Source organism: Plectropomus leopardus, chromosome 13 (assembly GCF_008729295.1).
Source record: "Plectropomus leopardus isolate mb chromosome 13, YSFRI_Pleo_2.0, whole genome shotgun sequence".
NCBI classification, from domain to species: domain Eukaryota; kingdom Metazoa; phylum Chordata; class Actinopteri; order Perciformes; family Serranidae; genus Plectropomus; species Plectropomus leopardus.
The window spans coordinates 17848210-17871098 of NC_056475.1; the positions used below are offsets into that span (position 1 = coordinate 17848210).

General features: G+C 37.2%; 2 protein-coding genes across 4 annotated transcripts; one reads left to right on the forward strand and one right to left on the reverse strand.

The window, feature by feature from the left end:
* Positions 1-408: 408 nt before the first annotated feature.
* nf2b (neurofibromin 2b (merlin)) lies at positions 409-16328 on the reverse strand. The gene is made up of 17 exons (XM_042498597.1): positions 16009-16328; positions 14014-14128; positions 13197-13322; positions 12445-12567; positions 12180-12263; positions 10556-10624; positions 9962-10044; positions 8573-8648; positions 8340-8477; positions 7551-7625; positions 7336-7449; positions 7091-7213; positions 6662-6879; positions 5604-5706; positions 4632-4768; positions 4378-4546; positions 409-2542 (listed from the first exon to the last, which is right to left on the reverse strand). Exons 2-17 carry the CDS (start codon positions 14101-14103, stop codon positions 2495-2497), a joined length of 1776 nt encoding a protein of 591 aa, XP_042354531.1. The 5' UTR covers positions 14104-14128; positions 16009-16328; the 3' UTR covers positions 409-2494.
* mettl27 (methyltransferase like 27) lies at positions 2617-21612 on the forward strand. Of its 3 annotated transcripts, none has more exons than XM_042498603.1 (7): positions 2617-2620; positions 6310-6315; positions 18360-18490; positions 18855-18983; positions 19868-20003; positions 20587-20679; positions 20787-21612. In XM_042498603.1, the coding sequence occupies exons 3-7, from the start codon at positions 18371-18373 to the stop codon at positions 20993-20995; spliced, it is 687 nt and encodes a 228-aa protein (XP_042354537.1). In that variant the 5' UTR covers positions 2617-2620; positions 6310-6315; positions 18360-18370; the 3' UTR covers positions 20996-21612. The 3 variants fall into 3 exon arrangements, with proteins under 3 accessions (XP_042354537.1, XP_042354535.1, XP_042354536.1); XM_042498601.1 differs by lacking the exons at positions 2617-2620; positions 6310-6315 and adding exons at positions 17327-17370; positions 17465-17537 and having other exon boundaries at positions 20787-21611; XM_042498602.1 differs by lacking the exons at positions 2617-2620; positions 6310-6315 and adding an exon at positions 17947-18234.
* The last annotated feature ends 1277 nt before the right edge of the window (positions 21613-22889 follow it).

Sequence of the window (22889 nt, forward strand, 5' to 3'; positions counted from 1 at the left end):
TTCTCATGCAGTCGCAGCTGTGCATACACCGTGTTTATTAATACACACACAGACAAACAGTCACAGAAACACACTTATCTTAATGCTGAGGCCTTTTACTGCATCTCTTTCAATTCAGAGAAGGAAGGAAAACTTTCCTTAACTCTGTCTCACTAAATATCTTTTAAGACCATACCCCCTAAATGCAGTACTCAACTTTTTCTCACTGGAAAACGTTATTTCCCTGCCATAGGGAATACAAGCCTGTAACCATGGAGTCAACACAGATATTAGGACTGTGTCTAAATATGTGTATTTTGATACATATCTCCAAATGCACAAAGGCAGATTATGAGTTTCTTGGAATGTTGTATTGTTTAAATCGATTATTATTGAAATAAAAAATAGACAATTATGTGGCCTTTGTTCTGTAGTTACGATGACTGCATTTTATTGACACATTTGGAGGCAAGAAAGATTAAATCACTGCCTATGAGATCACTACTGTTTGTGCAAACATCAGGCAAAGCAGAGACTTTGTTTTGTAATCAGTGTTGTAATGAAATGATATGCATAAGATAACTTGATGAGCAAAAAAAAAAAAAAAAATCATTGACACAACTTTGATGTGAATGTGAAATTTTAAGATTTTTGTCACTTCAAAATAAAAAGGCATTCCTTAAGGTATAAAATTGTTCTAGGTGAAAATCATTTTTCAACACTGGGCTAAAATTTGGCAGAAAAATCCCATTCTAGAAAAACAAACAGTAAATTCCTCAACAATGATAGAGCTCAAGAAAAGGGGTATGATGATGTTATTTAAGCATTTATAGCACAAATAAATAAAGTTCAAGAAGAAAATTGAAGCACTTAAGCACGCTGTTGATAAAAAAAGAACACTTCCACCGGGTCATATGAGACAATGCCATTTAGGCAAGACCAAGGTTAGCAATACTCATTTATAACCCAATCATGAGGGCAATTATGAACCAAGCGTTTGTCACTGTTCAGTCTGACAGGCCGGTCCAAATTTTAAAAAATGCAGAATTTCTGGCTGAACATTTGGCATTCAGCCTCTCCCTTTTTAACAATGTAATGAGGAGTATGGCACAATAAAGGCCCACTCAGATTACCCACCTTTATATATGTGAAATGCTGTGCACACGCTGCTGTCAGAAACCATTTGAACAACTATTTGACGAAAATAGCCTGCTTAAAAAGGTAAACATTAATGGATACTGTTCATCTCAGGGGTTAAACAATTAGATTCTACATGCAGTGATTGTCTCCAACACTAACCCTGAGAAGGACATGAGCTGAGAAAAAAGACAAAAAAAGAAACAGAAAAGCCATCAGCCTGCTGGTCTGTCAATCCGGTCAGGGCACGACATCAACCCCCAAAATAAACTCACAGCTATGAAACACGAGCACAATGATACCAAATTAAACCTTAGTAACTCAAATAATCATAGTAAAAAATAAAGTTCAAGGCACATCAACAGTCTAGAGTACAAAATATAAAAACTTGAAATGGCAGAGAACAAGCTTGTATGCTTGTAAGCTTGTAAGAGGCATTAGAAACAATAAAGGCACCTGACTGCTGCTATCAGTAAAGGCAATTCACGAACCAAGTAAGAGAAACAGCAAACCAACACAAGTGAAAGGCCAAATCACAGATCAAACACCACGTTTAACATTTTTATGGAGTGTCACGTGTAGAGACTGTCCCAGCACATGTCTGCTTGGACTGTTCTGTAAGTTGCAATTGTTATTTTTATAAATTACTTTTATGCACAAGATCACTATGCTTATTCCCACATTGCATATCATTGATCACGAGTTGTCTCTGGTGTTATCAACAAAAGCTTGGTTAATACATAACCTGAAATTTGGGCATTTTGGTTTCTTTGATGTTCTAATTTCTAAAGTTTGACAAACACTTTGCTGGTTTGAAAGACAATAACCATATTCACAAAATCAATTTGATATTCATAACTTTGAAGAATTTCCCCTCAGATAAGATAATTTACCTTATTACATCTAAAGCAGGAACTTCGCCTAAAGCTGGCTTGTGAGTAATTTTGACCTCAATCCCTATCCCAAAATGTTGTCAAGGCACTAATGTATGACTCGTCATTAAGTTATGATATTATATCTGACCAACTTACTGCGAAGTATCCCTTAAAACCACAAAAAAGCCATCAGCAACTCATTCATACATCCATCATCAGCACCATGTCCTGAATCTGTTAGATACACACATTAATGTGTTCATTATATATATAAAAAGAAATGTGAAAGGCACTGTAGTGTAGCAGGTGGAACAATCTGCACGACAACCTGTGCAGGGAGCCAGCAGTGGCTGTTTGTTGTTGAGGACAGTTTTAAAGTCTTTCAAAAGCACAAAGTGTGTGAGTGTCTGTCTGTTAGTTTCAGCCAGGTAAAAAATGAACCGGACATTTTGAGAAAGTATTGAGTCACAACAGCTGGTGCGCTCCTTCCCCATCTTGCAGGATCACACTTCTTCAAAGAAGGCCATCTGAGACATGTATGCAGAGTTTCGCTGCAAAACAACACAAGTGTAAGCAGTTTGAGAGAGCAAAGGTGGCTAAAAATCAGTGCTAAGACATCTGCATTCATGGTACGATAAGAAACTCAAAGACAAAAAGTATGTGTGCTGTTATATAACTGTCACTACAGATGCAATTAATAGTATTTAGGGTGGGGCCGCGAACTCGGTAGTTACAAGTGTGAACCAAGTACAGATGCACGCTAAACCAATCTGCCAAATTTAGGCATCTGAGAGTGCATCTGGGTGAGAATGCCAAGTTCGGACAGGAGGTGGAAGTGCCCGACAACCTGTAAGCCAGTCAGTTTCCAAGCAAGCTGAGAGTATCACTGCAGAGCTGATCTGCAGTGATAGTTTCGGCATCTGGTCTGTTTTCTATTATACAACAGTTAGTTCCGACCGAGCAAATTGATTGGACAAGAGTCATGCTGTGAGTGCCGATATAGAGTATAACAGCACTGTGACTGTCAACTTTGCATGTATCACTTCATTTTACAGGTGTTCTGAGCCGTTAATTACATTAACCATTAATTAGCCAACATTGAGGGCGATAACACACTTTGTAACGCAAAGAGCAAAGTATTTCCACAAATAAAATTTGAGTAAGATCTTCAGAAAAGGACAAAGGAGCACGAAGGAGCCCGTATGCTTCAATGCAAATCTCCTGTTATGCTAATATTACACAGGAAGGCATCTCAATGTACTGATTAAGCCGTTAACCCATGAGCACAACATGTATACCACCTAAGAAACTGTCAACAGATCCATTAACTGGCTGTACAATAAATGGAAACACATTTAAAAATGAAATGTACATGATACAAAGAAGTAATATGTAGACCTACACAAAGTAGCAAATCATTATCTATTGCTGCTTTTTACCGTTAAAAAAAGGCACTCTGAACTGTTGTATAAAAGCAATATCACACTGGAGGTGGTGCTATTGTACTGATTATCTTGAGCATGAGGCCACTGAATGACAACCGTGCTGATTATCAGTACAGCAGCAGCCCCTCTTTTGTGATATTGCTAGTATCAACTGTGTTTTTGATATTACATACTTATTCCGAATATTTGTTAATTGTGTGTCTAAACAGAAGGCAAGAGACAAGGAGACACACACACACACACACACACACACACACACACACACACACACACACACACACACACCACACAAAGACAGACAGACAGACTTAGCTCTACGTTTGATGAGAAAACAGGGGAGCAGAATCAGTGGTTGACCAGCGCAGAGGGAGAGAGCGAGAGAGCGAAGCCGCGTAATGTCTGCAGCTTGCTCAGAAACTACATTTTTTTACATTTACATTTTTAGTATTACACAAAGTAATTAAATTACTGAACAAAGGTATTGTTGGGAACCAGTTCTAGGTATCTTTACAGTATCAATTCAAATGTGAACAGCACACAACCCTAAAAAACTTCACATGCTCCGTATTTTAAATGTTTTGTCACCCCACTGCAAAATATTCACAATGGGTGCCCTTTATACTGTTGGCTCAAGTTATATTTGTTTATGTATAGGGGAGAATGTTTGTGCTTCAGGTTTATAAGAATGATTATGATAAGATAAATTCTTAGTGCTGTCAAAAAAAAAACTACTATAATGTATTACAATATCGACTACGGTGTACACATGAACCTATTATTATGAAAAAGTACACAGACGGGAAACACTTTATAGTATTAGTTGGATTCACTGGTTCATACACTCTATTAGACAATCGGACAGGTAACCAATCACCAGTAAAACTAATAATATAAGTAATAATAACACCAAGATGAAGATCTTAAGAAGTGATGACACGTACGTTGCTGTGAGGTATGTAGACGGGCTCCTGGATGAATCCCCTCGCCTCACTGCGGAGGCCGTAGATGCCAGCTTGCTGCTGCTGCTCCTCCAGCTTCAGAGACTCGATCTCCGTCTTCAGTTCCTTCAGCTGGTCCTGCAGGTGTTTACTCTTCTCCATGTACTCCAGCCTGCATTGATGCGTGACAACACATCGTACACAAGCAGATCTGAACTGTCTTTCTAAAGTGTTGTTACAAGGGAATTTAAACTCACCTCTCTCTCTCGATCTCCATAGACAACCTTTTCATGTCAGAGTCCTTGAAGTCGAGGCGCGTAGATGCAGATTCATAGGCAAAGTCGGCTGCTTCAGGAGGAGCAGGGGGAGCAGGAGTGGAGTAGGCTGCTATGAGCTGGAACCCAGGAAAACGGATGTCAAGTCAGTGGTTTTACGATAGCAAAAATTTCAATTGATATGAAGCCTAACTTTTTGCAAATGATATATTTTGTATGGCTCTGTAACTAGTTGCTACTACTTGAGTTGTTGCTCTTATTCCGAGCAACAACTCAAAATGAAAGCAAACTTTTTATCTACTAAATCCAACATATAATTTAACACTTACAAACAGCTGGAGGTTGCACACATTACTTTCATGCTTATATTTCAGCGTTTTGAGCTGAATTACAGCGACTCTTTTCTTGTGTGAACTTGGCTGCTCGTATGATGAAAATAGTCTCCTCAAAAACTAACTCCTTAAATGCACTAAACATCACATATTGGGGATTAATAAAGTGACTGCACTGTAACAACTAATATTTATAAGTCAGAGATTCATCAAAAACAAACTTTTAATCTAGGCTCGGGTGGTATCTTGATGTTACGTTGTAGCCGAGTATTTAGAAATACCTTTCAAAACTACAGACACTCATCCTTTTATTAAACTAATACAGAGATGCTGTATTGAGGATGCATTGTGCGTCAAACACTGTGACTGCCGGTGGTAGGACAGTTTTGGTGAGTTTCATTTTGTTTGTGTCCTGTTTTAATGAAGTGCTCTTATGATGAGTTGATGCGGCAGCTGAGTTAGTTTTAATTTGGTGAAAGATAATCTTGAATGCAGAAGATGTTCGTTTGCACTACACACAAATACTGTCATATACTGTATACTCCGGTGAAATTTCAGGAAGGTACGAAGAAAATAGATACCGCCCAAGTCTATTCTAGCAGCACTAGCATCATCACCATACAGGGTATGTTGTTTTGGTGATCTCCAGCAGCTTTTGTTTGGCTCTCCTCTCAGCGTCCTTTGCCTCGGTCAGGTCCTGTTTCAGATGATCTGCCTCCTTCAACCTGGAACCAGAGGTTTTGGTTACTTCAAGGCTGGAGGAAAACACTAATCGTGTTATTAATATATAGTAAACAGATTACCTAAGTGATTTTAACTTATTCTGGACAAACAGAGAGATAGAATGTAATGATAACTAATAATGGCTTACATTGAAAAGTAAGATAAATGTCATGCATATAGACTGAATCACAAAGTTTACTTACAATAACTTCTGGGTAGAAAACTACCACATCACATACATATAATTAAAAGGCACTGAGAAAACTCCGGCTTGGGTGGTACCCAGCCTGACACCCAGGCTGTGAGACTACCAAACTCCTCCTTTGACTCCAAAGATGTAGCAGGATTTAAGGACACATTTCAATTTCATTTTTTAAATGTAGTTTAAAAAAAATGAAATTAAAATTTAAATGTAGTTTAAAAAATTAGTTTTAAGCCACCCAAAAAAGATCAATATTAGTTTCAGCATGCACTGTATTTAGGATATTTTCACAGCTTTAACTTGCAGTGTGACAGCCCTTAGCGAGAGGGATTTGAGGCAGTTTTATCAAAAACACCTGAGTCCATTGAGAAAAACAGTCATTTTACTCCACCAAACCGCAGAGCTGCAGGTCTACCACTGCCTCGATCTGCTATTTCGTAAGGTTCAGTGATGCTAATATTCAAATATAGTGTACACTTAAACTGAAGTATGTTTTGCTGCAGCCCCATCCACGGCAGCACATTGCTTGGCTTCTCTGTCAGTAGATTTGTTTTACTAAAGACGTCTGCAAAACATAACAGTTCATAAATAATCACAGCAGAAACGTCAGATAGGTCGGACCACCGTGTTTAACTCTATATCTTAATCTATATTTAGACTGGTTATGAGCCAGTCTTCTACCCGGAAGTGACTTTGGTTGTTAGTGCGACGTCACAGTGATTTGGTCGATAGAAAAGCTGTCACTGGTTCCAGACCTCCTCTCTGACTGCTCCACCAGTTTGACAGCCAGCTGCTCTGCCTCCCTCATCTTCTGCTCCATCAGCCTTTTCTCCTCCTTGGTCTTCATGGCGGTGACCTCTAACCTCTGCCTGTCTTGCTCAGCCTCTGCAGCCTTGTGGGCCAACAGCTTGGCCTCCTCCTCAGCAATCTGGGCCTTCTCTGCCAGCAGGTCTGCTGTCTCTTCAGATCGCAGCTAGAGAAAATGCATTATAACATTTAAAAAGCGATTAACCAGCTAATACCAGTTGAGTTGTGTAAGAGTTTAGGGCTGAGTGTGAATAAGTAATCTGTCTCTGTAAAATCTAATAAAAACAGAAATGTAAAGCTTGTTGCCCAGACAGGAGCTCACCCAATAGTCCGGAAGATTCAACAATTATCTCATGTCAAGTATATGAAGGCCTCACCAGTGCCTCGTTGGCCAGTCGTGCCTCGTCCTGCAGCTGGAAAAGTCTTCGTTCCATTTCTTCTTTTGCCCGTTCCGCTTCCTCTCTCATCTGTTTTTCCCGTGCCAGGATTTGACGCTCCATCTAGATGGAGTCGAGGAAACACAATTTAACTCTAAACAATCAACAATGATTATGTATGCATCGTGTACATCACGTTTTATCTGTTATCCTCATTGTTACGGTGGAGCTGAGAGCGCGCTGACCTTCTTGCGGGCCTTCTCCTCTTTCGCTTGAGCCTTCATCTGTTGCACTTCAATGGAGTCCACCTTCCTCCTCCTCATGAATAGATCGTGGTTACCGATGCACAACTGCAGGATCTAAAGACACAGGTGATACATAACAGCAATATCTTACTTCTAATAACTCTCATCTAGCTTATTTATAGTTGAACATTTACACGTTAAAGAGGTAAACCAACCAGCTTGTTGACGCGCAGCTGAGACGAGTAGAACTTGAAAACATCTTTCTTTTTATCGAGGGGTTTGATTGTGAACTGCAACATGAGAAATGAAAAAAATAAAGTTCAGTTATCCTGCACGACTGACTCTAATTTTGTTTTAGCATTGTTTCAGAAAGCAGCACAGCTCTGATGCCTTTACAACAATACAGCTAACGGGTTAGAGAGGAAATTTCCATACTGACCGCAGGTTCAAAAAAACAGCTGTGTGTACTGTCGAGCTGTAACAATTACTTATTAGACAGAAAAATTCATTGGAAACTGTTATGAACATCAATTGATACAATTTAGGGCATTTTTAAAGAAAAAAGGCTAACATTTTGGGGTTTTTCTGCTTTGTAAATGTGTGAATTTGATGCTTTTTTTTCATACCTGATAATAAACTGATAAATTTAAACTGTTGGTCCAATAACATGTTCCATTTAAAGGCTCTGAAATTTTTATTTTTTTTTTTGCTGTTTTCTGACATTTTATTGAAATAAAGATTAATGGATTACTCCTGAAAATAATGAGCAGATTAATCAATGATGAAAATAACTGTTAGTCGCAGTCTTAATGTATTGGCAGTTGTATTGTTGTTGTGTGTGGCACGGTACATATCGTAAAAAAATATATAAATATTCTGCATATTTTCCTAAGAAAATCTTTATGGTTGTGGAATTTCCATACAGTTGAACAAACAAACAAACAAAAAAAAACAGAGTGGCGTAAATAAAAAAATCGGAAAAGAGAGTCCACTGCTTCCATTACCTCCTTTTCACTGTAAGAGATGTTGCGGATGCCGCTCCAAGGAAAGGATTTGTTTGGGTTGAGTTTGCTGTTGGGGCTGTAGATGTGAAGACCCTGAGCATCCACTCCTAGTAACAGGTCTGTGTCCCTCTTATTTTGCTGTCAGTGTGATGTGTAAAACAGAAATGTAAACCAGCATGGAGATAATGCTTAAGGTTGTTTTTTTTTTCAAAATACTTTATCGAGGCACTCACAGTGATGGCAAAGTAGCTGACACCGTACATCTCAAGGTCCTGAGCAATTTTTAAGTATTCCATCTCAGCCTCATCCCTGTACGGATGGTGTAGAAAAACAAGGAAGAAAAGGTTTACACATGTATTACACTCAAACTACAGAATCTAAGACTACAGCTTTTGTATAGTAGGGGTGTCACGGTTTTCCAAATGTAAGACCTGAAGTGACTTTAAGGTCGCCATTACATTCAATTTCAATTTCAATATTTTTTAAGCATTGATGGCTATGTCTTGGTTAGACCGAGTCTTAATTTGTAAAGATTAACAGATCATTAGTTTTATGCCCTGAAGTCTGTCATTTACATTTACAAATTCTTCTTTAAAAAAGACAGGCCACGTGCCATAGTATCAAGCGTGATATAACTAACTTTTTTTTTAATGTACCACACATTTAAGATTTTATTGTTTACTTACGAAGTATTAAATAGCATCCAATATTATCTCTCTTGACTTTTTACAGTTGTACATCCCCCTAAGGTTATTGAGGTCTGCTGACGAGTTGCTCCTGGCTGTCTCAAGACTAACACTAACACTGCCTGCTTTGAAATTCCCTCTTAAAACACATTTTCATGATTTTTAACCCACTATGAGTGTAGCTTCTACATGTTATTGTCCTTTGGTCTTTTAAGCTTGTCTTTGTGTTCCTACTGCATTCTTTATATGGTGTTTTTTTCAGATTTTATAATTAGTTATTTTATTTTTTTACTGTCTGTTTTTTTGTAGTTTTTTTGTGCTGTTTTTGAATTGTACAGCACTTTGGTCCACTGTTACTGTTTTTAAAAGTGCTAAATTTGGATTGCACTAAGGCTATATGGTTACAGTTAAATAGCTTACTGAAATGAATAGACACTTTTCCCCCCCAATCATCTAGGACCAAAACAAAAAGCCACTAGAGGGCAGAAGGGTACTTTAAAACAACAGCTTGAGTTTCCTCAAAGGCAAAAGCCCTCCTTGCTTCCCTTCCACTTCACTACCATAGCCTACATACTGCAGTTTTCAGGTCAACAACACATTGGTTGTTTACATAACTTAAAGGGAAGGCAAAATTATGCCACACTGCTGACTTTTTTGAAGCAGTACGATAGACGAGTCTCTCCATCGTCTCCAGCAATGGCCACGGTGTCTGGAAAATTGCAGTAAGCTATGCTGTGTTATCTTTGACGTGCTGTTTTTTTCCCTTTAAACACATGCAAATAAGCAGGTTGGGGGTGGAAATCCTGCTTTGCATCAAAATTGAAAACTCTTATGACCAATTTTCAATTTAGAACTGAAATCGTGACATCCCTATTATTAAGGTGTTAATTTCTCTTTAGATGCTGGATTTCAGGAGCCCTGCTTGTGCTGGCCTACCTGGCGATGCCTCTGTGCTCTGCATACCAAGCGGTAATCTTCTCCTCCCACATGTCTGCTGTCATTTGGTATTGCATCAAAACCTGGGATACCATACAGGACCATAGGAAAGACATTATATACTGTGTATTAATGCTGCATGATTGATGCAATTGCAATTGCAATTTCAGGCTGTGCGATTACATAACCGCAGAAGAAGAAAACTTTTGCCAGTTAATGGAAAAACTTACTTTTTTTGGAAAATATTAAGTTATTTTGAAAACAGTACTGTAAAAACTTAAGGTTTTGTATTTTTCTCATTCTACTTAATTTTTGTATGTTTTGAGTTGAGAAATACACACTTTAAAACTGTTAATATTCTCAGCATTTTCCTTTGTAAGTAAGAAGGTAGACTCATGATATCATTTATTATTTTATCGTAATCACAAATCGCAATATTGTTCAGTATAATTGCAATTGCGCATTTTTACCAAATCGAGCGGCACTACTGTGTATACACACATATATGTAAAGTAGACAATAAAGTAGACCTACAATACAGACACTATATGTGAACAACAAGAGTGAAAAATACACATTGTGCTGTATACTTACTCTTTTCGGCAAAAGCTCATCTTGTGCCAGGAAGCCTGGCTTGTGAAAGTTTGGGTCATAGTCACCGTACTGTGATTGAGGGGGAGACGTTAGAAAACAAGAAAAGAAAAAGAAAGAAACGTGGGTGTTACTGGTGCACAATTGCAAAACATAATGGGTCTTAATGGGACTGAGCCTAACCTGACCCACCAGGTTCTGGCTGAGCTGGAGGGTAATTTCTCACTATTCCCTTGGGCCTGAGTGGGCCTGGTTCTTGCCCATTAAATGCTTATTCATCTAGTTATTTTATGAAACTATAGAGAGCTGTCTTGTGCTTACATGGTCCTTTGGCAGGAGTTTTAATGGACTAAATCAAGGGGGAAAGAGAGAGAAAGAGGGGAGAGAGAGGGGGAAAGTGACAGAACAACGAAGCAAGAACCTGGGTAGAGAGAGAGAGAGAGAGAGAGAGTGCACGAGAGATGGGCAGAAAACAAGAGAAAGAGAAAGAGGGCTGCAAGGCGGCTTGTTTGGCAGTGTTTGCTTTTGCCTCCCCAGGAGTGGGAGAGATGTGCGTAACATGCAGCGTAGAGTGGTGATCATCATCTGAGCACTGCATCACCATGGATCGCTGTGCGTTCTAGATGCACCGCGATGCAAAGCCCGTTCTGCCAAACCTGTCATGCACAAGATGACAGAATAATAACAGAGAGAAGAGAAGAAGAAGTGGTGCGAGAAAACACACTAGCCCTTCGCTTGTTATACTTGTTTTAATATCAAAAAATGTATATTTTATAATATAAAAATGCAATATAGAATAGTCCTATTATTACAGCACAAATTCAGATTTTTTAATTGGGTCTTGGGCCCAAAACTGCAGCTGAGGTTCAGGCTCGGGCCGGGCTTGGACAGAAACTGTGTGGGTTCATGTAGGGTCATGCCTGATTTTTTTAGGCCTGATCAGAGCTCTAGTAGGATTTAGGGGCATCTATTGGCAGAAATGGTAAATAATAACTTTGTTTTAAATAGTTCACCTGAAACTAAGAAGCTTTATTTTATTTTTCTAACATTAGAATAAGGTGTTTTATCAAAATACAGAGGGGGTCCTCAGAGATGTCATGTTGGTTCTACAGTAGCCTAGAATGGACAAATCGAACACTGGCTCCAGATAGGGCATATGTACTGTATTTCCGCATTGGCCACCACAGTTCTCCTACATGGTTGGTACCCAGAAGAAGTTTCAGTTGGTTGCATTCAAAAATCTCACTGCTAGATGCCACTCGATCCTACACGTTAGACCATTAAATCCTATAATATGTGCAAGACTAACAGAAAATTAAACATATTATTGCATCATCACATAGATCTGCTCTTTAAATAAGTCACCTCGCATCTTCCTTTGAGGATTAAAATAAGTACCCAAATGTATTTTTATACTTTCTACCATCTGTGCTGTTGTGCCCATACACAGAGTGCATCTTTGCATAAAGCTTATCAAAACATTTTCTTTTCAAGCGTATTCGCATAAAGCATTAACTATGAATTTAAGCTTGACTAAAACGGACAACATGTGTTTTCAGAAACAGGCAGGACAAACATACTGCAGATGCAGCAAATAATAGTAAGGGACCATGCATGGCTTTCTTACCTTGGCCTGAACAGCATATGATGCCAACAGAACAGACGCTTCAGGGGAACAGAATATCTCTTCATCTAATATCTGTTTTTTCACCTATAAAAGAAGACAGGTAGGAACATGTATTGAACCAAGTGAACATTTTTCATTCAGTTTTCTACAGTAAGGAGCTGGATTCTACCTACATATAAAATACAACCAACAGCAACATTTTCAAAGAGTTTATACAAAAATGAATAAAAGATTATTTTACAAGAAATGTGATCAGTTGGATTACCTGTAAGAAGAAGAGGTGCTGAGTTATCTCTTGGACTAGCTCTTCTTCTACTTTTTCTGGGAAGAATTTGGCCAGGAAATGAAATGTTATGGGAGAGTCCTTTGGAACCTCCTGGTCCAACACCTTAGGAAAAAAAAAGGTTCACAATAATATTTTTTATTAGACTAGACTTTCTCTGAAGCCATAATGTCACGTCAAAATGACAGTCTTTGTGATATGTTACCAGCAACATACTAAACAACTACGCAATCAATTGCTTGATTGGTCTACGTACTTATAATTTATGAGGAATTTAAATAATCAATGAAATATAATAGTAATTCATTAAGCAAAAATGGCAAACATTAGCTCATCCCGGCATCTCTGGCGTGAGGATTTGCTGTTTTATATCATTTTAAATTAAATACATTTTGGTTTTGGACTTTTTGTTGAATTAAACAAGCAATTTAAAGATGTCATCTTTGACTCTGAATAAATTTGATGTTTTGGGTTTTTTTGTTTTTTTTAATATGTGGTCTAACATTCTGTAGACTAAACAATTATTTGAAAAATGATAAATGAATTATCTGATAATGAAACACTATCATAAATTGCAGCCCTATAATCAAGATTAGCCTCATCTCCAGCACATACAAATCCTCTGCAATGGGAAAAACATTTTAACCACATAGCGCCTGGAAAATTGTCCAAGTGGTGTTGTTTTTAAAGCTCATTAGCCACTTTGACAGTGACAAGTTCACTAGTTCACTCACGCGTTTCTCTGGTTTCAGCCAGGCGTAGGTGTCCTTTACTGTGTACCTGAGTCCGAAAAACCAGGTCTCCCTCAAACCAACAGTGCGACACACCAGGTCAAACAGGTCTTTACCTTTCCACTTCACCTGAAAAAACAGTGCGTGATAAAGAGACATGTAAGTTACTGTAAAGTTAATAAAAAAGAAACATTTATAAAACTTTGTAGTTTGCTGTTGATCCCCTGTGACTTCAGTTTTTTTATGACCAAAAATGTTCTTTTTTTTCTACCAAATTTAAGTTATCATCAACTAAAAAGCCTAAAACTCAAGGGTACGACACTTGAGAAATTTCTTTTCAATCTACTGATGCTCTGACATAAACCTTATCATACCTCCTTACCCTTCATGCAAATGTAATGACATTTTTTAACATTTGATGAGAGCTTATTGAGTTGTAACCAACTTGCAGCTCCTGCAATATCCTCATTTGTGTTATTAATTTAAGTGTGTAAGTCAGTTTGTGACTAAGCCATGCTGGTATCATCCCATGCTAGTACCCGCTCAACTCAAGTCTTCCGGTGCTAAAACTTCAAAGGAGAAAAATAGGGCATCTCAAAGTCTTCACTTGATGACTTATGCAAAAAATATATTTAATATGCAAGTTTTTTTTAACACCTGTCTTGAGTGAGCGTGAATCCCTTTTGGCTAACATTATGTGAGCTAACAACAGATAAAACATACCATTTGTTGATATTAATCTACCTAGACATGGAACAATGCACTCAGAGTTAGAAAAAGAATCATTTCAGCCTCAAAAGTTGCCTAAATAAATCCATACCTCACAGCTGAACTCCATTTCAGCATCCATGGTGATAACTTTGACTTTGAAAGTCTTTGGTTGTTTCTTCTTTAATCCTAGGATAGACATGCTGAGGGTGATGCTGTCAAAAAACCTGCACAAAAGAACAAAACTTAAGTATTACTAGAGTTAAACTGATTTCACAGCAAAACATGGCATTTTACATGGCAAAGACAAGGCAAGGCAAACGTGTTTAAATAGCACATTTCATACCACAAGTGCTTTGCAGATTAGTCAAGTCATAGTAGCCCAACACCAAGCATGCCCCAAAGGGCTGTGCAAACAGTCATTTCAATTCAATTTCAATTTGATCTTTAACGTCCAAGACAGGGAGGTAGAGATGTACAGCAACAACAATAATAGCATTCATTGCTATAACAGTGATTATAGAAATATGAATAATAATAACTAGTTGTGTGGGGTCACTCCAAAAAAGCATCAGTAAGCAGCATTGGCAGAAAACACAAAAAATGTATAGAGGTGAGTTATACTGTGTACAAGGAATTACAAATGGAAGATTTGACACATAAAAATATGCTAAGCGCATACAGGCTAGCACATATGCAGAACACAGAAATGTGTATCATGCTAAGTATGAATTACATAGCAGGTGTTTAGTAGGTAGGGGCTTTTTATAAAAGTTCTTTGGATGTATAAAAGTGGGTTGTTAACTGCCTGCTGGAGATAACCTTAGTTAGCTTCTTAGATAACACATACAAATACGTATATACGTTTAAACTTTTGTCTATACAGACAGTTGGGCATGCAACTCACAATATTAGAGTGGTAAGATCAATCATTCAGTTAATTTCACTGACACCATGAGCACCAAGGAAGACGGTATTACTGGCACTTTGCAGAGATGTAAAAAAAAAAGATTAGTAGAGATTATTAGTAATACTATTTAAAAAAAAAAAAAAAAGATAATAAAACATGTCCAGTGAACTATATTCATAATTATCATAATTTTAAATGATAAATTATTTTACAGAATTGTTATAATTTTAAACTTTTTTTCAGGTCATTTCTTGCTTTTTTTTTTACATTCTCTCTACATTTTGTAAAGATTTTTAGGAACATTTTTAGGTAACTTACTTATATTTGGGCAAGTTCTTCTTTTATTGTTCATTATTTTCTTCCCATGTTTTTGAAAAAATGTTGTTCTTTTTTAAAGCCAATTTGCCCAGGTTTCAAATGGTTAGATAAATAATTTGATTGTATTTCTCATCTATGCTGAGCAAGTTTTGAGTGAAAGGGATTTAAAGCTTGTCCCATATAAATGCCTGTCCCAAATATAAGCCAATTGAGGTCAATGCTTTAAGCAAAAATAGTTAATTGAAGTTTTACGGTAATAGAAGTGATTAAATGGACAGAGCTATATTTCAACTTCCTACACTAAGTTATGGCAGTTGACTTTAGTTGTTACTGGAGCTGTGAACTATCTATCAAGCAATACGAAATCAATATTGAAGCAGTTTTCCAGAAAAAAAAACCAAGTTACATCTACAACAATGATAAAGCATGCAGCTGAAAAGCAGAAAAAGGCTATTAAGTTACATGCTTCTAAATCATTTAAAACATTTTTTAAAAACCAAATTGCCCATGTTTCAAAGGGTTAAATACATCATTTGAATGTATTTCCCTATTTGCTGAGCAACAGTTTTGAGTGAAGGAATTAAAAGCCTCTCCCATGTAGACACCCGTCCATATATAAGCTTAAAGAGATCAGTGAGCTAAGCAAATGCTAGCCCGGGCTATTAATTAAAGTTTTACGGTAATAGATGTGATAAAAAGGACGGAGCTTTAATTTAACGTTTCTCAGTAAGCTCTGGCAGTTGACTTTAGCTGTTGCTAGAGCCTGAATTATCTATCAAGCCACGCGAAGTTAACGTTGAAGCAGTTTTACAGAAAGGAAAAAAGTTACACCTTAGTAACAATAAAACATGCAGCTGAAAAACAAAAAAGGCCCATTACCGGCGAGTAAAGTTACAGACTTCTGCCGTCCAACAAGGCTCAGAGGAGGCTGGGCTTTTTTCTATAGGGGGAGTCCAATGCTAAGCTAGCTGATATTACTGGACAGCGTTAGCTTTCCAGCTATGCCACGAAAACGGACCAAAACAAGTTGTAGAAAGAGCGAAACTTTTGAGGCATCTCCATCGTGAAACAGATTTACTTTGAAGCTTTTCGAAAGACACCTGGAAACAATTTCGCTCACGGTATCGGTAGCAACGCGCTTTAGCTGGTTAGCTTGCTATAACATTATCGAGAGGACTTTCCAGAAGATTTTTGTTTTGACTCGCGGTCACTCTACAGGTGGGAACACGAACAGCAGCCTGGGATAACGCCACTGCGCGTGCGCATGAATTTGGAAGCAAAAATGCTGCCTTCAATGACTGTCGGAAATATAGGCTTGACACACGTTTATGTTTTTTTTTGTTGATTAAAAAAGTATAGAACAAGTATGGCAACCTGCTAGTGATGAAAAAAAGTATTCAGATACTTTACGTAAGTAAAAGCACTAATACTACAATATTTTAAAAAACACGCATGCAAATAAAAGTCCTGCATTGAAGCTTTTACTTAAATAAAAGTAACATATTCATTAAGAAAGCACTTTAAATATTAAAAGTTTAAGTACCCAAAGCAGAAAAATCTGAAACGCAAAATTATCATTATTATTAGGGCTTTAAACTGTTAGTTCTGAATAGAATATTTCACCAAAAGGGTAAAAATTAAACAATAATAATAAAATAAAATGAAATAAATAGGGGGGTAGCCTACAAATGTATCTCAGTTGTCGTATACAGTGGGATTTTTTTCGAGAATGTCATATAACTTTTTTGCTTGTATTTCTTTAATTAGTTTTACGATTTTATGTTCCTACGTTTAAATCTACTAAGGAAAAAATAAAGTTGAGGATGATTTCAGGATGTTGTTCTCTTGTATGACAAATTTTGCCAGAATTGCATTACAAAGTTTTTGTTTTTCGAGAAATACCGAATGTGATATTGTTTCTGAGGACAAAAGCTGGAAATGAAGAGATATTGTTGAATGTTGTTTAACACTTTTGTGAATGTCAAGCCAACATATTACACCACATTACAGTACATGATAAAAAAAAAATCTGGTCTGTGGTTTCAATATCATTTACACACACACACACACACACACACACAAAAAAAAAAAAACACAAGTAATTCCGTAGAAGAAAAAATGCCGGTCATATTTTTTTTAACGTGTATTTTTCTTTAGGGGATTGTTTTATTGTTCATTGTTGTTGTTAGGGCAGATAGTATGGTGGCCATGAATGCAGCAGCAGGAAAGCAAGGAAACCACGTAAGCTCCTCGCCTTGCTGCTTCCTGATAACGTTAGATTTAGCTCCTAATTCAAAATAACAGCATTTTATGTGTTGTTACATTTGGATTTCAGCTGGGAACCAACTAGTCTACATACCCGACTGAAGAACAAACTGCCACGAAACAAAACAGCGACGCTGCTGCAGGTTAACTGTCTCTGCCATGTGTGCTTATTGCTTGTGTTTTGACAGTAGCAGCATAGGGGGAGGTCAGCCAAGTCCTGCCCTCCAAACAGTGCAAATCAAAGTTTGTTTTCTTTGAAAATGCTTTTACTAAAAGTAAATTATACAGAGATGTGACTTCCATTGTAATAGTTGCACAGTGTTTTAAATAGTTCGCACATTTTCCACACTGAACAAACATTTAAACGCTACACTTGTGTTTTTGCTCCCATTTCTCACAACTTTAAATCACATGTGTGGCATTGTGTGATCAAACTGCACATTTTACAGCGACCTACACACCTGTGTGGTAATGATGCTTCTTAATCAGCATCTTGATATGTCACACCTGTCAGGTGGATGGATTATCTTGGAAGAGAAGTGCTCACTAACACTGATTTTTAACAAACTTGCAGCCAAAATTCAAGAGAAATATATCAACTTAGAGCTAGAAAAAAGTCTTTCTGAGAAAACTGGGAGTCATAACAAAAGTATTGTGTTAAATCTTTTTGTTCAGTCTAGATTAATATAATTGTTAAGAAAATTATCAATTGATTTCATAGAACTGAGTTGGAGATATTTTCAGATTGGTTTGTCTAAACACGATATCACAAAAGAAATCACTGTAAGGCCAAATCCAAGCCAAGATGCAAGTGATCATCTTGTTAGATCTGTAGCTAAGGTATCAGCATACTGAGCTATCATTTTCATTCACATGTTAGATTTATAATCTATAATAAATGGTTGATTGTCTGTTATTAATACTATCATTTGACTATATGGTCTCTGTTGTTTTTCTTTGAACAGGTTTTTATATAATGGCAGCTCCCACTAACACATTTGAAAAAGTGAAGGCAGCAGTCTTATCAGCCCATAAAGGCACCACACCAGCAGAAAAGATAAACTTTTATAACTCCTGGGCAGAGAACTATGAACAGGTGAGATAACTGAAGAACAGTATTGTGATATCAGTAAAATATTGGCAGCGTTTTTGACTTGTTAAATAAAAGGTAATGTACTGATCTCGTGAAAGATGTCTAAAAACATGACTAAGTTAAACTGTTCTAACATTACTGAAAATAATTAGAAATTTCCTAAAATATAACGAAAACACATTTGACGGAATGTTAGAATATTAAAAAAGAATTACAGTTGATTGGATTCTAAATTACTACTATAAATACAGTAGTTTTATGGCTTTTATTTCTTTGTATCTAGCCAAATGTAGTGCTGCAGTGCTCATGTTCACCTTGTTTGTCTATGCTAAAAGCCACTGCTCTTTCTTAAAACTGGTTTGAACAGGATCTGGTAGTTCTGGAGTACCGTGCACCAAGTCTGGCTGCAGACAGCATCTCCTCCCATTTCAGCGGTGACCGTGAATCTGCTGTAGTTTTGGATTTGGCCTGTGGTACAGGTCTGATGGCCAAACAGGTAAACTAAAAAGACAGAGAACCAACTCCTACTTTTGTTATATCCTGTTCAAACTGAATGAAAAGAAGTAACTGCATGCTCACAGTCATAATTTAATATTTGACAAAAGCCTTTTTTTTCTTTGCTTCTTCCGAGAGTGACATAATTAAAGACATCCCAGAATATTTTCATTTGTGAAAGCAAAACAAGCACAGCATTTAGATATGATATCAAATCACCACGTTTTTTTCTTGTACAGTAGCTATAACATCACACCTCAGAAAGTGATAAAAGAGGACAAAATCACAAAGGGAAAACAACAACAACAAGCAAACCAAAACCAGCATAAAAGATAAATAAGCAGGTAAAATAAATAAATAAAGAGAATAGGGATGGGGTTGGGGGACTAATCTTAGAGTTAAACATTGTTATTAAATGGACAAAATGGGATAAACTCAGTGGTTACAGAGGCACCAGCATACTTACAGATAAAGTTGAGAAGAACAAATTATACATATTTCTGAAACAGGACAGAGTTTTTTATTATTAATCTTGAAGGAATGGTTGAAAATGATCAATAAATGGTCTCCATAAGTAGCCATCTAAGACAGAATTTAATTTATAAAGCGTAATAAACATCCCATTACTCAACCACATTGAAAAAGAAGGTGGTTTTTTGATTTCCAGGACAGTTATAGCATTCTTTTTGCTAAGAATGTTTAAAAATATTTGCTTCTATAAAATATTTTTTTCCTTTTCTGGATCAAAACTTTTAATTAAAACCTTTCCAGTCTTGGTGTAGTGATTTAGAACAGCACAGACCTTATCACTGTCAGTTTTTTGTTTCGTGTTTGTTTGCTTTGACCAGAGGGCCTGAAACAGCCAAATGTCTTTTTGCTGTGCAGATGAAGAGACATGGATTTGGACGATTTTGGGGTATTGATGGAAGCAAAGCTATGTTGGAGAGGGCCAGACAGAGCGGGTTGTACCAGGACCTGAAGCAGTCCATGCTCGGAGAGGGGCCACTACCTGTCCAATGGGGTAAATTAATGGTTTAAATAATTTCACATTGGCCATTCATCACTGTGATTCAGTAGGTCAGGCGTTGGCAACCTCGGGCACAGATGCCACCATCGACACACCGTAGCTAACTAATGGCATACTCAGTATACAGTAGAGTAGAGTTTTTGAAAACGTGCAGGGAACTCGTGAAGAGTTCCAGGTGTGTTCAGGGATGCTCAGAAACATCCAAATTTAGAGAGGGGATACAGAATGATACAAAGTGTCATGGTTTAGGAGTCATAGCAAGATAGTGCTTATAACCAACGCCTCAAACTACAAAAGGTGAGGAAAGAGCTTAAGTTTTTATGGAGCATTTTCAGATGCAACAGATTGACATTATATTGATATGATACACTGATTAAGAAGACGTTTTATAAATGGCGCTTCATATCAAAAAGGTTGCCGACCCATGCATTACTTAGCTAACTATATAAAGTTATGTTAAAAACAATTCTTATCTTACATGATAGTTAAGCTTTAATGTTATTAATCCTTACTGTTATCATCAGCAGTACTGTAAACTCTCTTATCTTCTTTACTCCGCCGCCTCTCTTCTCTTCAGGTTTGTTTGATGTTGTCATGATCGTTGGAGCGCTGAGTGTTGGTCATGTCCAGGTTGGTGTAGTCAGAGAGATGTGCAAGTCCACCAAACCAGGTGAGATGCTGTCTCAACTGCAGTTTTGATCCTTAGTTGTGATTCAGTGTACCCTCGCTGTCGGTGAATTTTGAAACCACCACTGCACTCTCACCTGTTTCCACTAGGTGGCTTCATTTGCATGACAACCAGAAATAACGAGGACAATGTGGAATACAAAGTCGCCCTGGAGTGTGAGCTGAAGCAGATGGAGCATGAAGGGCTCTTGACTTGTGTAGAGGTCACTGAGGTTGGAGACTGGGAGAGAGCGGTGTCAGAGCAAGAGGACGGCTATATAGCTGGAACCGTGTACCTCTATAAGAAGCAATGTATGTAGATGTGACATTACACCAGGCAGCTACCTCTAAGGCTGAAAAATTAAGCCAAAAATTAAAGCCATCAAATAGCAGCTTGAGACTGATTTTAGAACAGAGTGAATCCACATAATGAAATCCACACATGGCATCTGTACAGTCTGAGTCAGATCCACCTCTCTCTCCTCCACAGCTCCAACCTCTCAACCAAATATTGTCAATTCTGTCCCCAAAAAACAAGATGACGACTGTTGAAATGCCTAACTGGAAGCTTCAGTATAGAAGTTCAAAAACCAGTGAATAACGCCATGGTTGCTATCTTCATATGTGTACAGTCTATGCATTACACCAGCAAAGGTAAACAACTCAAGAAGATGCAGAATGAAGATATGAAGCTTTATCTGCCAATGTAAATGTAAGACTGGAAATGTTCATGACTAAATGTTTCTTTTTTGTAATTAAGGTTTTTTATTGAACACTATTAAACAAATTAAGTTTAATAATGTTCTGTTTTTATCGAATACACTGATTCTTTAGAAAATGCTGATCAGTCTCTGGACAGCTGCCTCGAAGACAAATGTCTATACGTTTACTGCCTGTATCAAATAATGTGATTCTGAATCTGACCTCCTTCTTGTTTCATCACATAAAAATATTCAATTAATCAAAGACTCATTGACGTTCTGTTTCTTGTCATTGATTGTAGATCTTCATATAGAAACTTTACATGAACTGCAATGATGTTCACATACTGCAAATGTTTAGATTCAACTCTGGGTTTACTTCAGATGCTCTGGAAATATTGCGAATAAACATAAAAAAGGATGAGAAAAAAAACATCATTTGTGTCAGTTTCTCTCTTTGTGAGTACAGAGATAATATGAATACACCTGATATCATGAACACATGTTACCATGACAACTTGACTGCAATGGTTTACCTTAAAATTTAATGAAATTTAATTTCAATTAACAGTCTGTTTACACAAACACAAATAGTGAAAGTACTACTTTCTAGTACAAAACCCATACAATCTGTTATTCAACCTGCATTTGGATCTGCCTCAAAATAAAACATAGCGAAATATTTTTATACTGTTTTTTTTTTTTAATCACTTTCGGGTTTTTCTTTCAAATAAAAACTGCCAAAAGAATGTCTGTATAGTGTTGCCATAGTGAAGTCAACTTTTGAAAAATTTTACCAAGGTAAACAAAAACATAACCAAAATACTATAAAATACACTATAATCAGAAATCTAAACAACACTTCACAAAGTGATTCACTCAAATGTTAGAGGAGGGGTTTGTCCTGACATTGTTATTGCATGTAGTTATACAAAATCCAAAGGTCTGTGGCAAATGCACATATTTATGACCACCAAAATAAACATTTAGCAATTACAGTAATAAAATTAGATCATTACAGTGTTCCAGCAACGCTGAGAGCAAAAACGTCCTATGACCACTTAAAGTTGATTTCCCCAAAACACAATCTGAAGTTATTTTAGAGCATGTTCAATTTGCACAGAGCAATGCATAACCCACATCTTGAGGACCTGAGTAAAAGAATGAGCTTGAAAAAATGCATTTCTCATTTTGAGTCAAGATTGGAGATTTCTTTTAATTCCCTATATTCAAGTTTTGAAGAATTGGACATGTATTTGCATGGCAGTCATGTCTTGATTTAAACCCTCAGCCAAGATTGTACATTTCATCCACTTGACAACGTCTACACAGTAAAAGGCCTCAGCATTAAGATAAGTGTGTTTCTGTGACTGTTTGTCTGTGTGTGTATTAATAAACACGGTGTATGCACAGCTGTGACTGCATGAGAGGAGGTCATAGTAAAAATGTTCCAGCAGCCTGTAGCAGCTTGTATTTTCTCACCAGCACAGAGATATTGAATCATCTGAGGCTT

Coding starts and splice junctions, on each gene's coding strand:
- mettl27 (XM_042498603.1), top strand. CDS start 18,371: ATGGCAGCTCCCACTAACACATTTGAAAAAGTGAAGGCAGCAGTCTTA. Junction 18,491..18,854: donor GGGCAGAGAACTATGAACAG/GTGAGATAACTG, acceptor TGGTTTGAACAG/GATCTGGTAGTTCTGGAGTA. Junction 20,004..20,586: donor GCCACTACCTGTCCAATGGG/GTAAATTAATGG, acceptor TCTTCTCTTCAG/GTTTGTTTGATGTTGTCATG.
- nf2b (XM_042498597.1), bottom strand. CDS start 14,103: ATGTCTATCCTAGGATTAAAGAAGAAACAACCAAAGACTTTCAAAGTC. Junction 7,626..8,339: donor TCTCTTACAGTGAAAAGGAG/GTAATGGAAGCA, acceptor CTCATGTTGCAG/TTCACAATCAAACCCCTCGA. Junction 4,769..5,603: donor TCACCAAAACAACATACCCT/GTATGGTGATGA, acceptor CCTGGGTTCCAG/CTCATAGCAGCCTACTCCAC.